This window comes from Trematomus bernacchii, unplaced genomic scaffold (genome assembly GCF_902827165.1).
Source record: "Trematomus bernacchii unplaced genomic scaffold, fTreBer1.1, whole genome shotgun sequence".
Classification (NCBI taxonomy): Eukaryota; Metazoa; Chordata; class Actinopteri; order Perciformes; family Nototheniidae; genus Trematomus; species Trematomus bernacchii.
The window spans coordinates 6053059-6068665 of NW_022987641.1; the positions used below are offsets into that span (position 1 = coordinate 6053059).

General features: G+C 41.6%; 1 protein-coding gene across 1 annotated transcript in view; it reads right to left on the bottom strand.

Annotated features, from left to right (window-relative positions):
• Positions 1 to 219: 219 nt before the first annotated feature.
• LOC117485052 (liprin-beta-1-like) overlaps positions 220 to 15607 on the bottom strand; it is a 25670-nt gene continuing 10282 nt past the window's right edge. Inside the window, 25 exon segments of the mRNA XM_034133646.1 lie at positions 220 to 935; positions 1045 to 1110; positions 1193 to 1351; positions 1640 to 1828; positions 2057 to 2182; positions 2302 to 2424; positions 3750 to 3838; positions 3920 to 4031; positions 4271 to 4421; positions 4516 to 4574; positions 4576 to 4636; positions 4719 to 4848; positions 5669 to 5701; positions 5805 to 5949; positions 6811 to 6859; positions 7481 to 7554; positions 7771 to 7889; positions 8476 to 8542; positions 8981 to 9042; positions 9721 to 9838; positions 11139 to 11231; positions 12339 to 12449; positions 12802 to 12915; positions 13695 to 13775; positions 14967 to 15172. Of these exon segments, the coding sequence (XP_033989537.1) occupies positions 858 to 935; positions 1045 to 1110; positions 1193 to 1351; positions 1640 to 1828; positions 2057 to 2182; positions 2302 to 2424; positions 3750 to 3838; positions 3920 to 4031; positions 4271 to 4421; positions 4516 to 4574; positions 4576 to 4636; positions 4719 to 4848; positions 5669 to 5701; positions 5805 to 5949; positions 6811 to 6859; positions 7481 to 7554; positions 7771 to 7889; positions 8476 to 8542; positions 8981 to 9042; positions 9721 to 9838; positions 11139 to 11231; positions 12339 to 12449; positions 12802 to 12915; positions 13695 to 13775; positions 14967 to 15172 (2615 nt within the window). The 3' untranslated portion in view covers positions 220 to 857.

Consider the following 15607-nt stretch of genomic DNA (forward strand, 5'->3'; position numbering starts at 1 on the left):
ACTACAGTGTCTCCAGCGCTTTCGAACGGCAATGGCTGTGGCTGTCTCCTCCTGATTGGTGGAGTTGGCCCAATAGCCGTAGCGCCACCGTCCTGAAAGTGTTCAAATCTGGATCAGTTTTTATCAGATCCATTGCAGCCCCTTTTTTTTAGAGATTTGGGTATGGAGGAAAATAGAGAGGGTTGTGTTTTCTGACACTTGTTCCCTGGAACACCGGGGACACATATTCATGTATAAAAGACGTACAAAAGTGCATTTTGCATGATAGGTCCCCTTTAAAGGAAAGTTAGACATGTGGCAAAAAAAAACAGGATCAATACACTTGGTGTTTGAGCTTGGCATAAAGACTGGAAGCAGATTGAAAAACATCTGTTACCAGCCACTCTAATTATTTCAGTTCTAGGAAGACGTAACTATGTTTTGGTGAAAAGCCTTGAGATTTTACGAGATTCATGTTAAATATATAGCATTAGAGAAAGCTAACCCTCCAGTCTTTATGCTAAGCTAATACAGAATCCCAAAACTGTTGTAGAAAAAAAAATAAAACAACTTCACGTACCACAAGAAAAATGACTCCGTGCACTTGAGTACGACACTCAAAATAACAAGTATGCCTACTTCACTCAAAATGAAACTCACATGCTTGAATAATCAAAAAGGATACATTGGCATTTTCATTTCATGCATTATATGTTTAATAAATATATATCTTGTAATAAAAGATATGGCTGCACTTCTGAAGGACGAGAATAATGTCAGGGTGGAGGTCTAGCATGTCTACTACAAAGGTGGGGGGGAGGTGGAGGGGTTTAGATTCTGGTTGGCACAGTTTGATCTTTTCTAACAAAGCGTCTCCATCAAACACCGGAGATGTGATCGTGTTCTTCTGCGTCGACAGATATCTCGTGAAAGAACTCATCTTCCTTCAGCATGCTCTGAAACACAGAGAGGTTAACGGTCACTTAGACCAGTTTGTAATTTCCTGCTGCTGTTTATGTCGGGTGGAGGAAAACCAACAATGGGTTTTTTGGGTCAGCGTCTCACCGTCAGATTGTTGATTTCCTCAGAAAACTCTCCGATCTGTCTCACGGTCCCTTCAGAGTCTTCCATCTGCAACATTCACACAAACAGAGGGTCAGGAAAAAGCAGATTCAAAACTCTCCAGTAACCACAAGTGAAGTTTTCTCCGTGCCTGCTCCAGGTGGTCGAGGGGCTCCTCGTAGATCTGGCCCCCCATCTGGAAGCTGCTGCTCTTTGGCATTTCCACGTTCATGGGGCACACGTACTCCTCGCCATCGTCATGGCGTTTCTTCCTCAAAGTGCCGAAACCCCCGAATGACAGGCGTGTAGGCTGCAGGAAGACGATAAGCAAGTTGTTGACATTTATTTAAATTCAGTACAGATATTTTAAGTAGAGCTGGGGCGACTAAAATTAAATAAAAACATTTGAATGTGTGATTATTTGCAAAAAATAGGCAGTTCAATCTGTACAATACTCATTAAATTTTTTAATGAAACAATCAATTTGTATTCATCTGTCATTTGAGTGAGATCAAATTAATTTGTGGAAAATCAGTTAGACTTCTGTTGGTAAATGATTGAAGCTCCAGTGTGCGTGTGCGTGTGCGGACAGCAGTACCTTGACCTTGGCCGTGGCGGTGAGCACGCAGTAGTCGGGGTTCTCCAGACAGTCCTGTTTGAGTCTCTGCGCCTCGGAGCCGACGAGCAGGTGGAAGTGAGTGGCCAGGTGGCGTCTCAGCAGGGTTTTGTTGGAGGGGATGTTGAGCAGCAGGGCGAGCGCCTCCACGTTGAAGCGCGGCTCCAACACCTTCAGAGTGTGAAGACATTTCAGAAAACACCATGAGGAGAGGTCAGGAGGGAGACGTCAGGAAGGACACAAAATAAACAAGTGTTGTCTTTTTCAACACCTATGACCTTTTTTTATACATTTGTTTTTGTTTTTAAAAGACATCTGTAGCAATATTCACCCTGCCCTCAGTTTGGGCTGTGTTAGTTACATTTCCTCTACACCTGCTGTGCCCCCCCCCCCTCTCACCATCAGTCCTCCGTGAACACCGCTTCCCCTCAGATTCGGGGCGTATTCGGCCAGATCCACGGAGCGCAGCCACTCCATCACCCTGTGGTTGGTCCACTGGGAGATCTCTGCTGGTGTCATGTTGTTCTGGAGGGGGGAGAAGAGTCCGGGGGAGAAGAGTCCGGATGTCAGGGTTGGATACATCCAAACATCTGAAGATGAATCAAAACAAAATGAGGCAGAGTTTGGGTTGTGACTTCCTGTACCTCATCAGAGGGCCGTCTCCTCAGACAGTTGGGGGCATAGCCGTTGAGGCGGAGGACCTGGATGGCCCTCTTGATGCTGAGGTGATGGAGGACACTGCCCACCTTCAGAGAGAGCAAGTCCTCCTGGGAAGCAGGCCAGAAAAAAAAAAGGCATTATGGTTTATTCAGAGGGAAAGTTCAGCCAGAATATCAAATAATGATTAACAACCTTTCTTCCAAAAAAAGGTTAAGATTAAGCCCATAACTTAAATCTTTCAAAGACTTTAATGTCAGTTTCATTTTTTCCACAAAGGCTCCAGGGCTACATGACACATGTTTAACCCTTGAGCCCTACTTTGATTTGTGTTCCCTTTCAGGACATCAAAGCTACTTTTTAAGTGTTGAAAAAGGCCATAAGTAGTTGAATTAACATTATGTTGCACTTTCACAGAGTTCAACCCTGATCATAGCTGCCAATTCTATTGATGACTATTCAAGTCATACATGAACACATCCAAAATGATTGAATAATTAAAAAGTCATAAATGGGGCGAAGCCTGCGAGCTAGTTCAGGCAGTCAACTCGAGCACCAATGATACATCAACTCGAGCACACATTAACACGTGACGCACCTCGTCCCTTTTACAACCAACCAAACACATTCTCCTAAACATGCCGCAATTACAGTGTAAAACTATAATGAGAAAAATTCTACAAAATATTGAATGTAAAAGGGTTGGTGTCATTTTTTGTGTGTACTTGAGATACAATTTCATTGCAGAACTTGTACGAGTATTCCTACACTTTGGTTCTTCTACTTTTACTTAAGTACAAGTTCAGAGTACCTTCCCACCTCTGTTTAACCTTCATATTCTCGCCTGATAAATAAATGCAGTTGCACCGTTTAACCACCAGGTGTCAGAGCAGGATCATCTCTCACAGTGTGTCCTGTGACTGGAGACTAATGAAAGAAACTAATAGATTCAAATTCAATTGGATAATATGATTATTATGTTGGATTCTTTAACTGCAGTCAACATGTTGACATGGGAGGTCACCTGACCTGCTCGCTGCTGAAGGCCGAGCTGTCCGGCTGTGGGATGTCTGAGGAACCAAACACATTCTCCTAAACATGCCGCTCTATTTAAGCTGCCAGGACTTCCTGCCTCTGCCTCGCTATGCTGCTGCTGCTGTGTTCACTTGCTATTGCTGCGTTCATGTTCATGTTCCTGCTGCTGTGTTTCATGTTGCTGCTACTCGCCTGCCCCACCACCACCCCAGCTCCACCCCAGCTTCCACCTGTAGGCTCGGGGGATAGTTATCTAATCATCACTCAATGTTCTTTGTAAATCTGTGGAGTGATGAGGACCGAGCCTAGACGCCAAACTCAACTATATTCTGCTATAATAAACATATTAAGAACACGTGAGTTGTCTGACTGAAATCTCCCTAGTGATCCATCAGCTCACCACTGTCATGTAGTGCAGCATGCAGCCGTCAACACGAGCCTCATCAAAGTGACTTTTGTACTGCGGGAGGCCGATGTCGTCCAGCCACCCTGAAGTAAAAACACAGAATTAATGTAGTCTAGATGTGACGCTGTGGGGACAGTGCAGGCGTCAGAGAGTGCCACACTCACTGGTCACCCAGTTGTGGTCCAGTCTGCATTTGAGGTAGTCCTCCTCGGAGCCCAGAGCCTGCAGAGCCAGCAGCAGCTTCTTCCTGTGGAGAGGCTGCTTCATGCACAGCTCCTGATCCGGGAACAGGAACACAACGTCACGCAGGGAACATTTACAGATACAAACATCTCAGAGTTTCCCCGTGAGGAACATACCCGGGTACAGATTTTGGATAAAGAAAAACCCTAAACTAAAGCTACAACAAGATATTTAATTGACTAATTAAACAAACAGAGATGTCCTGCTTTCTATTGACTGACATAACAATAATGAGATAATAATGAATACCTATCTGAATATTTCACTCCTACCTTCTCCAGGTCGTGTTGTGAAGCCCGTAGGAGTGTCTGTCCTGATTTGATCCAGCTCTGCCCCGGGGCCACATACAGCCCGAGGCCCTGCTCATGGAGCCAGGCACACACGTCCTCTCTGCTCCAGCGGGAGAAGGGGACGTCCACAGCACTGAGGGGACAGAGAGGGATACTCATCACAGTGTATCCAGTGGTTGAGAGAACAGAGACAGGCCTCACATGTCTGACGCCTGTTGGACACCGACCTGTGCTTGGACTCGCGGGACCAGCCCAGCCTCGGGCCGGCGGTGGCTCGGACCCCCCCCCCTCCTGAACTCCGTCTCTGCATCATCCAGGTTGAAGGATGTAGAGTGACTGCGCTTTAGTCTGCAGGAGTGTCACAGTATAAATGACAGATACAGTCAAGAATCTTATGATATTACTTTAGATAGAGCTGACACACCCCTACCTGCCGAAGAACTTCATGAAGCCCTTGGACTTCTTCTTGGTTTCAGGTGAGCAGGGAAGAGCATCCTGAGGTTTTTTAGGAGGAACGCCGGCCAGGTCCAGATGATCCGTGCCTTTACGTTCCGTCTCAGCTGTGAAAAATATTCACAAGAGATACTTGAACCAGATCAGAGTTTACAGCCAAACAACTACAGACGCACCACTACGACACAATGTTAACAAACTAAAAGAAATACAGTTTAACCTGAGCTGTACCGTCCATGCAACTAGTAAACCACTACCAAGGAGAAATGCATATTTAAGTGGAAAGTTCCATTGAAACGGCTTCATTGCAGATGGTTTAAAGTCATGGATAAGGGACAACTGGATGCTTCAGTGAGATCATGGAGAGGAACCTCAACCAGAGCAGGATATAGGAGACTCTAGGAGAAAAACTATCAGTAATTCCCAACTTTGAGTAGAGTTTAAACTAGTTTCAGTCCTTCAAAATGTTAGAAATGAAAAAATATAGAGATGCAACAATCCATCAGTCATATACTGTAGATCAGAAATGTTTTATTGGTTCAATTTAAACCTGTGCCGCAGTTTTAAGAAAATATTAGTAATGAAATAGTCAATGTTTTATTATGAGCATACTATGGTTTTTTAATAATAAAAATTTTAAGAAAATATATTTTTTCTTATCCAAAAAAATATGTATCGGACAAGAAAACTGCAATTGTTGCATCTCCAGAAAACCATGACTGAAACAAACTCAGAATGATGAGGTTTGAAAAGTCAGAGAGGTTGGGAACCACTGATTTAGAGAAAAGTGGAGGGAAAGCTGTTCAGCATGTGACCCTCAGGTTCACCTACAGCAGGTGAAATGGTCACATAGTGTCAGTACTGCAGTTACTTCACATCCAGCTGTTTAATCCAGAGCAAACATCTGCAGGCTGTGCTCTACCGTACCTAACGCAGGAGCACTGGCACTCCGGCTGCGGTCTTCACAATTCAACCAGCAGTGAAACAAACACCAGGATCAGTGACAGGCATTAAAGTGATGTTAACACCAAAACAAAGGAAATGTGATCAGTGTCAGTGTTACCCAGGTTTGGAGAGCTGGTGGTCTGTTTGCCTCCTCGCAGTTTGAAGAAGCCGCGGCCGAAAGAGGAGCGGGCCTTCTTCGAGCCGAAGGTCTCGTCACCGGCTCTGATGGGAGACGAGGAACCCAGGGCTGCTTTGTTTTTGGCCTAGGAGAAATTATAAATACAAACATAGAAAGGTTAGTATCTATTATTATCATGAATCCAACCAACATATTATCAATAAACCTGCATGCTCTCTAAAGCATTCAGAGTGTTTGAAAGGTTAAATTAAAGCGAGTGTAAAGGATTTTAGATGAACAAAGATCAGACAGTTGGTGCAATAGTTTTGAAAAGGACATTTAATTATTCCTTTAATATGAAAATATAAGATAATTAAGAAAGAAATATATAAATATATACACAATTTGTTTTATTTCTTGTTTTTTCTTTCATTTACAGCAGGGGCAAACTGGCCATTGGGAATACCAGGAGTTTTCCCGGTGTGCCGGTACCGAAGTGGGCCGGTCGAACAATTCACTAGCACCCACCCACCCCCCCCCCATGTTGACAATTGACTAGCGGTACCGTGTGTTGGGCCGGTCGAATTTCCCGGGCTGATTTTTAGTCCCAGTCCGCCCCTGAATTACAGTGTAAAACTATAATGAGAACAATTCTACAAAATAATGAATGTAAAAAGGGTTGGTGTCATTTTTTGTGTGTACTTGAGATACAATTTCATTGCAGAACTTGTACGAGTATTTCTACACTCTGGTTCTTCTACTTTTACTTAAGTACAAGTTCAGAGTACCTTCCCACCTCTGTTTAACCTTCATATTCTCGCCTGATAAATAAATGCAGTTGCACCGTTTAACCACCAGGTGTCAGAGCAGGATCATCTCTCACAGTGTGTCCTGTGACTGGAGACTAATGAAAGAAACTAATAGATTCAAATTCAATTGGATAATATGATTATTATGTTGGATTCTTTAACTGCAGTCAACATGTTGACATGGGAGGTCACCTGACCTGCTCGCTGCTGAAGGCCGAGCTGTCCGGCTGTGGGATGTCTGAGGAACTGAAACAACAACAATTATTTATTATAAAACAAACGTACTGAAATATCCTCAGCATCAAGTATAGTTGTAGTACTGAAACTTTGCAGACATAGAACATAATGAAAAGGTGAATCACTGGTGTAAAACCTACTGAAATAAAAGAAAATGAAGTTAAAGAAAAGTGTACTGACCTCCCTAAAATGCTTTAATGCTATTTAGCAGTCTTGTGTAAAAGAGTGAATTAAGGCTTTTTTTTTTTACATAAACTTCAAAAGAATTACATGATAGACAAACATAAATAATCTTCTTTTTAAATACTTAGCCATCTTTTAACCTGAGCATAAGTCTCATGAGCTAGAATAATGTAGATAAGAGATACGATTGAACTATAATTGGTTGATTGAACAGAAGCTGGACTTTAAACAACTAGCAACTGTTTCACCCAAAGGAAACTGTATCATATACGGAGCATATTCTTACAAAGTGTCCCATAGTTTAGGAGAAACTCCAGAAAGCTCAAACAACATCTGTCAGAATGAATGAATATGTTGTGCAGATATTTCTCAGTTTGTATTCCCCCCCCTGAGACTAAATGAAACATCGAGGAAGTATATTTCAGTGACGCTGAGATGACAGTGTACCTGTGGGCCGCCTGTAACTCTCGCTCTCTGTCCAGATCATTCATCTCAGACAGAACTGCTATACAAGGGATGGACTGAGACAACACAGGAAAACAGGATTAAATAAACATATTTTCCCAGCAGCAGAACATGTACACAGCCCGACAAATATTAACCCCGATCACGAGCTCTGAATTCCTGGGAGAAACCGCTCTCAGGGTGGGAGGCAGACATGGAGCTTTTCTAAAGGAAGTCTGCAGTCTGGGGTTCATCCTGTGTGAAAAATTGTTTTGACAGGAGGTTGTGTTTACCTCTCCAGAGCTTCTTCCTGCCTCCCCTCCCAACGCCAGCGAGTCCTGATCCACCTCCATGGAAACAGAGACCGAGGGATCATCTGCGATATCGTCGTAGTCATCTTCCTTCAGTTTCTCTGAGAGAGGACATTTAGGACAGTCAACGACAATGTGCTGCTACTTTTGCCTTATCAGACACCTTTCTAGGCTGCCTTAAAAGTACTTAAATGCATATATATATACTATCCTACGCACATCTTCTTCTGCTACTGTAGTATTTTGGTCGTTTAGAGAACATTCTAAATCAACCAGAATATTTTATAGTGTGTATTCTTTGTGATACATTTTTCTACTGCAGATATGTGTATATTTGCCTTTAATTTGTATTTTATTGTGTTAATACTTTATTTTAAATATTGTAATGCCTGAACACACTGCTGCTGTAATAAAATAATTTCCAAATTTCGAATGAATGAAGTATTTATCTATCTATAGTAAAACGTTAATCTTAAAATGTATTATTTGATGATTGTGTACGATGTTACAATGCTCTGTTGGATATGAAGACAATGACGTTTGCTATTATTTACGTGAGGTTGTGAGGCCTTTTAAATAAAGTGCTGAAACTTCATTAACTATTAATCGTAGTAGTTACAGGAATGCAAATTAGTTTTACAAAAATAAAGATTAACATCAATGTGTATGATCTTTAATCACACTGACCTATGATCAGCTCCTGCACTTTCTTGCTCTTTGTGAGGGACTCCTCCAGCTCCTTTATCCTTCGTTCCTGAAAATAAACAAGCAGTTAACCCCAAAATCATCCTTGGAATATCCATGACTCACCCGGTGTAACCTTGAATTCTTAGCAAAGTGTTCTCACATGGCTTCACCGTGAAAAAAGAATGAACAAACGGAGAAAATTGTCTAGGATATTGCCGCATAAACAATCCTCGCTAAGACAGCAGTGTGAGATTGTTCATGTAACAGTCTGTTGATATACGAGTCCTACATTTCCCTCCACTCAGGAACACCTTTCTCTGTTTCTGATTCTTTGTTCACCGTGGAAGCGTGAAAGCATAATGAACTTTTATTCAAATCTCTCAAAAGTTCATATTTTGAGTAATTGACAAACACGTGGTCATTTTGGGTGTGAAGTGTTTCTCTAGATGAATCAAAGCGACTGCTCATTGGTTGCCTCATACCACAGCGTCGCATCACACCGTACCTTCACATCGTTGGCCGACGCCAGTGACTCCAACACCCTCTTCATGTTCAACACTTCAGTATCTGTGAAAGAAAAAAGATACTTAACTTGTTGACCTTTTTTCAACCCCCCCCCTGGCTCTGAAAGCAGATAACAAACAGCACACATGATCAAAACAGTGAGCTATAGCTCTTGTTTCTGCTTGTTTTTGTTTGATCATTAATCAATCAGAATCCAATTTTGAATCTGCTAATGAAATCTTAATCTTTAAAAATGATTTCTACTCTAATTCACAACAACTAAGAAGCTGCACTGACTACATGTATTTGATGTTAACAGTGTCTGAACAAACAACCAGACGACCTGCATCAGATGTATAATCACGTGTTTACAGGCATGATTAAGAGACTCCCTTTGAATAAATGGCATTCCTCCACCATCAGAGCGGATAAGATAAGGTCAGCCGAGGGAAAGAGGAGTGAAGCAGTCAGAGTGTTAGGTATGTAGCCTATAGAAGCAGATAAGGAGTTGCGTAAGAACTAGAGCTTCAAATCTCCTCGTTATAGTTCAGCTTGTCCGTGAAATGTAAGACAGAGACAAAATGATGAATTGGGAAATCCAGATGAAAGCAACCATTATTTCTACAGAGGATGCTGGAGGGTCTGGTGTTGGTGGAATGTGACATGTCTATTTGTCTAATCCTCATAAATGTAATATTAGACTCTGTGAAGCAGCCAGATCATTATTTGAACAGCCCCCACCTCCCTCTCCTCCCTCCGCTCTGTTATGGCTCTCCATCCTCAGCCTGCTCTCCTCCTTCAGCCTCCTCAGCTCCGCCTCTCGCTCCTCCAGCTGCGTCTGCAGCAGCAGCAGCTCCTCCTGTGAAGCAGAGTGTGAAGTCATGGTTCTGCAAGTCTCATCACATGATCTGTCAATTCAACTTGGGTAGATAAATGGATACATTACATTTGAGTTTTTATTGCCTTAGAAACTTTAGACACATATTGCTAGACACATTCCTAGCCCATAGAGTGATAATAAAGGTATAAACAGGAAAAAAGTGAAGGACATGACTAATAATTATAAAACAGCGAATCATTATAAACATTAGAAGGCACAAACGTGTTGTTTGTAATATGAATGTTTAGTCTTTAGTACTATAAAGAATTTAAAAAAAGATGCCCATCACAAATTGTCAATGGTAATGTTTTAAGATGGCTCGGAAAAAATTCCAACACACAAAGATATTTAACTTACAATATATTAAACAGACAAATGTAGGTATTTCAAATCGCCGGAAGTTCATTAAGAGCCATGAAAGACATACTGTATGTTTTTTTAAATCATAGTAAAACTCACCTTGTAATTAGTCAAATGTTATGTATTTAGTAAAACTAGTGGAGTGCCCTATTTAACATAACATTTGAAAATAAATGTTAGTCAGTAGTGCTGTTAGTGATTAAGTTAGTTCATTTCTGACCTCTATTAAACACACTGTGGTTGTTTGTGACACAATTCAGTGCAAGCTCATACTATTCACTAAATTCACTCAACTGTGGACACACTGAAACACTGGACACAAAATTCTGCCTAATATTTAAAGTACCGATTAACAAGATGTGTACTTTATATTGGAGAAAAATATCATGAAAATAAAAGCTTATTTTCTGTAATTTGAGTGACTTTAGCAAACGATTCCCTAAATACGTTGTTTCAGTTTGCAGGTGTTAACACAAAAAAAGGGGTTGTTAACCAGGTTCTGATCCTTTAATCGGTACTGGTGAAGCACTTACAGCGAGTGTGGTGAAAGTCAGGAAAGCAGTGTGCAGCAGTGGAGGAGAAGAAGCAGGTTTAGAGCATCTTAAGGGCCAGAAAGGAGAAGAGTACAGGCTGGAGATCAAACCTTGTTCACCTCATCTCCAGTGAACCGCCCACTGTTCCGCTTTGGACGCTTGACAGGTTAGCATGTAGCAGAAAGATGTTAAAATCACATTAGAAAAAAGGGGGAGGAAGAGAAGCATTTGGTAAGATAGGAGTAAAGACAGGAAGCAGAGGATCGATGTCATGGGGAAGATCACAAGGTTTAAACATCTGATGATACATTTGACTATCTTCAAATTGAATTCAGATCTCCGGTCATATCAAATGTGAGCGTTTAAGTGATTTTTAGCACACTCACTTTGGTAGCTTTGAGTTTCTTCTCACACTGCAGTCTGTCATTCTCTATGTCAGTCACCCTGAACCGCAGGTCCGTTACTTCCTGGTACAAGCCCTGGGGAGGAGAGAGAAACTCCCGTTACCGTTTAAAGCCTGCCGGGGGGGGGGGGGGTTAATGGAGACTGTGTGGGAGAGAGTTCACAATTTGTTTTAACAGTGGGAGGATTCCTGCCAAAAGCACCAAATATTAGTTTCAGACTGATGTCCCACCGGAGGGAATTTGAGAAGCTGAGTCCACACATCGCGGCAATGTGAGTGAGTGAAAAGAAATACAGTTTCTAAGGTTAAAATGAAACTGCTTCTTGGGAAGGCCACATTCAATTACACAAGGCAAATAAAAATGCATTCTCTAAGGCTGTCTCACATACCCATGCAATTCATTCAATGTGTTGCTGCTGTGAGGGTAGAATACATGTGTGCATGCATTGTGGGAGAATAATGTCCACCTATAGCACACTCGTATGCTTTTTTTTCAGCATGTTGACTTTTCTAGCAGTAACACACTTACAATTACAGTCACGAATCAGCAACAACGATTGGTCATCCTGCATCCTGTTTGCAATCTAACTAACATCTTACTTTTGATACTGAAAGAAATAGATCTGGAGCATTTTAGGATTTCTAAAGCTAGTTCTGATTTTAAACATAATGTGAAGTTCAGGGGCTACCCATGGGGCTGAATGCTGTTTTCTTTAGGATTTGATTTAAAGTTTAATGGGAGCTAAATGGAAACAAAAATACATACTGTACATGCAGTTGCATTTAATTTAGTCAACTCCCTTTAGAGCTTTACTGTCTGGAAATACCACATTCTATTACCAGAATATATGTCCCAGCTAGTGGACAGAGTGTATGGAAACTATAACTCTCACACACTTTGAGCCACTCCGGAGGGGAGAGGGGGAGAGTGGGGGGTAATGGCAGGAAACAGCTGCAGGAGCACAAGGGGTGTTTAAGCTCCTCTGTAACCCTTAAAGAAGTTCACCCTGCACCACATGACAGAGAACAGAGTCCTCCAGTGGAGTGCAACAGACCTTTGTGACTTTAAAAACAATGAGTGGGTGACTTCCAGGATTCAGAGTCAGACATCACATAAAAAAGAACTTCGGCTATCTCTGCTCTATTTATCATGGCAGTACACAACAGGGTGAGGGGGTTGTACCTCATTCTCCCTGTGGTCTCTCTCCACAGCCGTCAGCTTCATATTCAGACAGGACACCTCCGTCATCAGCTCCAGCTTCTGCGTCTCCAGAGTGGACCGGGTCAACAGCTCCTGTGGAGCAAGGCGCATGATTGGTAAAGCAGAAAATATTATGTAGAGAGATCAAAGTTTTGGCATGGTCTGGTAATAAATGTTTATTCACAAACAGTTACAAATACCTGAACTCTAAGGCAGAGTAGAGATGTGTGAAATATGACATCCTGATACGCTACCAAAAGCTTTAGAAAAGTGTAAAAAACACCTTACACTAACCAAGCACCGTAAAACTTATATAAACAACTAAATGGCCCTAAAAAAGTTGTATCAGTCTAAACATTGTTTTAAATAGGATAGATATAATAAGTCACTTTACAAGGAAATATAATGTTACAAATGAAATGCATCAAGTTGTTTAAGGCCTCACATGTTGCAGCAGCTCTTCAGTAGCATTTCGTTTCTCCTGATGATGATCGAGGCAGTTTTCCAGGTCCCGTATCTTTTCACCCTGCACCTCCACCTGATCTGAGAGAACACTGACCTGCACAATGGAGATTCATTGGTAATAATCACAGAGCACTCAGAGATCACATACTGTAGGTCAGGGATACTCAACTGGAGGCTGAGGGGACAGTTTATAGACCAGCGTTTATGATATTTAGCTGATCAAATGATCAACTATAAAAAGCCCATAACTTAAATCTTTCAAAGATTTAAAGACTAAGCTTAAGGATCCTCACCTTTCCAACTTACCTGCCCTTTGAGTGTGAATGAAAGGGCAGGTAAGTAGGTAAGTGTGGACTACCAGATTGCTGGTTTTGAGATGTCAAGGGTTTTGTTGACATTAAGAGATAGGCAGAGGAATGCTAGCCTTGAGTGTTCATTTTATGAAACTGCTGCAACACAATTCGAGCTAGAATGCCTTCAAAATGAACTTGGAATAGTATACCCACAGCTATAAATGTAGACTTCTACTCTGTTTACTTTATCAGTCATCATTTTTGTATTTGATTGGTCGGTCTGATGTGAGATGCCAGGGGAAAACAACACAAATAGGATCATTTTGAATATCAAAAGATAGATTAAAATTAAGCTTTTTTCAATATTTTTTTAATATCTGCATTGAAAACTAATCATGTGTAAACCGTCCATCAATCTTTTCACCAGATTTCTTGAATGTCTGTTGATTAGTTTCTGAGTATTCTGTTAAATAACAAATAAACAAACCAACAAAGGCCATGAACAAAACAACTTAATTGCGTAATCAAGTGAAATTATTCTGCTGCCTTGAAGCTACAATGGAGAATTGTGCCCACCGACCTGAAGAACAAGACACTCTTTGTCACTCTCCACTCGTGACAGACGTTCTTGGTAGATTGCTTCTGAGCCGTGACCGTTAGTCTGTAATGAGAAACAATAAGTGTTGATTCGGGTAATCTGAACAAACTGCTGCATTCGTCGCATCAAATAGATCAGAGACTTCAACTGTTTGTTTAGTTTGAATTGAAAAGAAGGGGGTTGTACTTTATCTGTCATGTTGAAGTACGGGTGTGAATGAGGAGTCCTAATGAAAATACACACCAGCCTTGAGACACATACATTTTTTAAGTAACCTGCCTGACATGAGCTCACATGGTATTCTCTTGGTTAAAAAAAACAAATATGCGAGTTGGGTTTTCAGAGGCACATGTGAGGGTCGATAGTGTTCTCACATGAAAGTGATTTGCAAATTAAATTAAAAAAAGTCTCCAGCTCACAGATGGGGGGACGAGGCTGTGAGGGAAGAAAAACAATAGCCCCCGTCTGCGTCAACGCCAGTTTGGAAGATGGAAACTATTTGCAGCAGGACTCCTATAGGAACTCCATCATTCATGAAGCACGTCATAACAGCACTTCTACAATAAACAGAGTCCCGGTATAGGCAATGCAGAAAGAGATCAGAGCGTAATTCATAGCAGGCTTTCTTTAAGAAATGAAGCCTGCAAAGATGCTGATGTTATCCTCCACAGACAGAAAAAGGTTTGGAATGACAGTTCTTTTGGAGATCTGCAACATGTTTACTTTTGCTAGGTTCAAACTATGTTTACCGATGGTGTATCCTCCCGCTGATCATAAATGAAATTTGAATGAAATTTGAATGCAAAACCCCCCCCCCCCCTACTTTACCCCCTCCTGGCACAAGTTGGCGTAGCTTGATCCAATCCTTAAATGGTCTCCAGTGTAACTTCTCTACGAATACTAATTTATCGTTTAAAATATGAAAGCACTTTAAATCTGCCTTGTGTATGACTTGTGCTATAAATCTGCCTTGCTTTGACATGCAGTTATACCATTTATTCACGTGCTTGTGTTAGTTCGTGGATGGTTGTTAGCTTGGGATCGTAACTGTTATTGTTTTAACTAAACATCTGACATTTTTGGCTGTATTAAATCTGATCTGGCCTTCAAGCAATCACAATACACTTAAAATAACAAATGTAATGCTGCTGAAGAGAGAGAGACATTTTTCAAGCATAAAAAACACACAATAGTCGAATTCTTTGTCACAAACACATGCAAGAATATACAGTATGGCACTTTATCATTGTTTACCAATCGTCCCTGCAGCCACTCTGCCACCCCCTCTGCAGTGGAGTCAGGAATCTGACAGCGCAGGTTGTCCTTTTCCTCGTTGTCCATGAGCTCCAGCATCCCGCGCAGGTCCTCCAGCAGGTGCAGCACCCGGAGGCCCCCCAGGAAAGGTGAAGTGGGCGACTGGCAGTCAAACAGCCCGTTATTGTAGTCCATGGCCTTAGAGCCTGGAGAGATAGGGAGAAGGATTGATTTAACCCAAATCAAACAGTGAAGTTGTGAAATAGTCATTGCATCACTACTCTGTGGGCAAGCATCAACAACAACAAAATGAACGATTTACGGCCAAAGCCACATTCAATGCTAATATGTTGGTGGGGGTGTGGTGGGAGCAGGATGACTATTCAAAGCTATAAATATAAGTGTTTGTGTAACTGTGTGTTTACAGAGCTCTTCTTCTTGTGTGGGTGCCATTAACAAAAGCAGAGCATATCAACAAAACCCTGTGTGGGTTTGTGACAAGAATAAGGGCATGCAGAAATATGCATACCCAATGTTTATTCCGATTCATTTGTATTAACAAAAATGTCCCATGAAAACTTCATGGGTGAAACTACAAACGGCATTTCATCTATTTGATAATTAATATTGACTTTAAATCA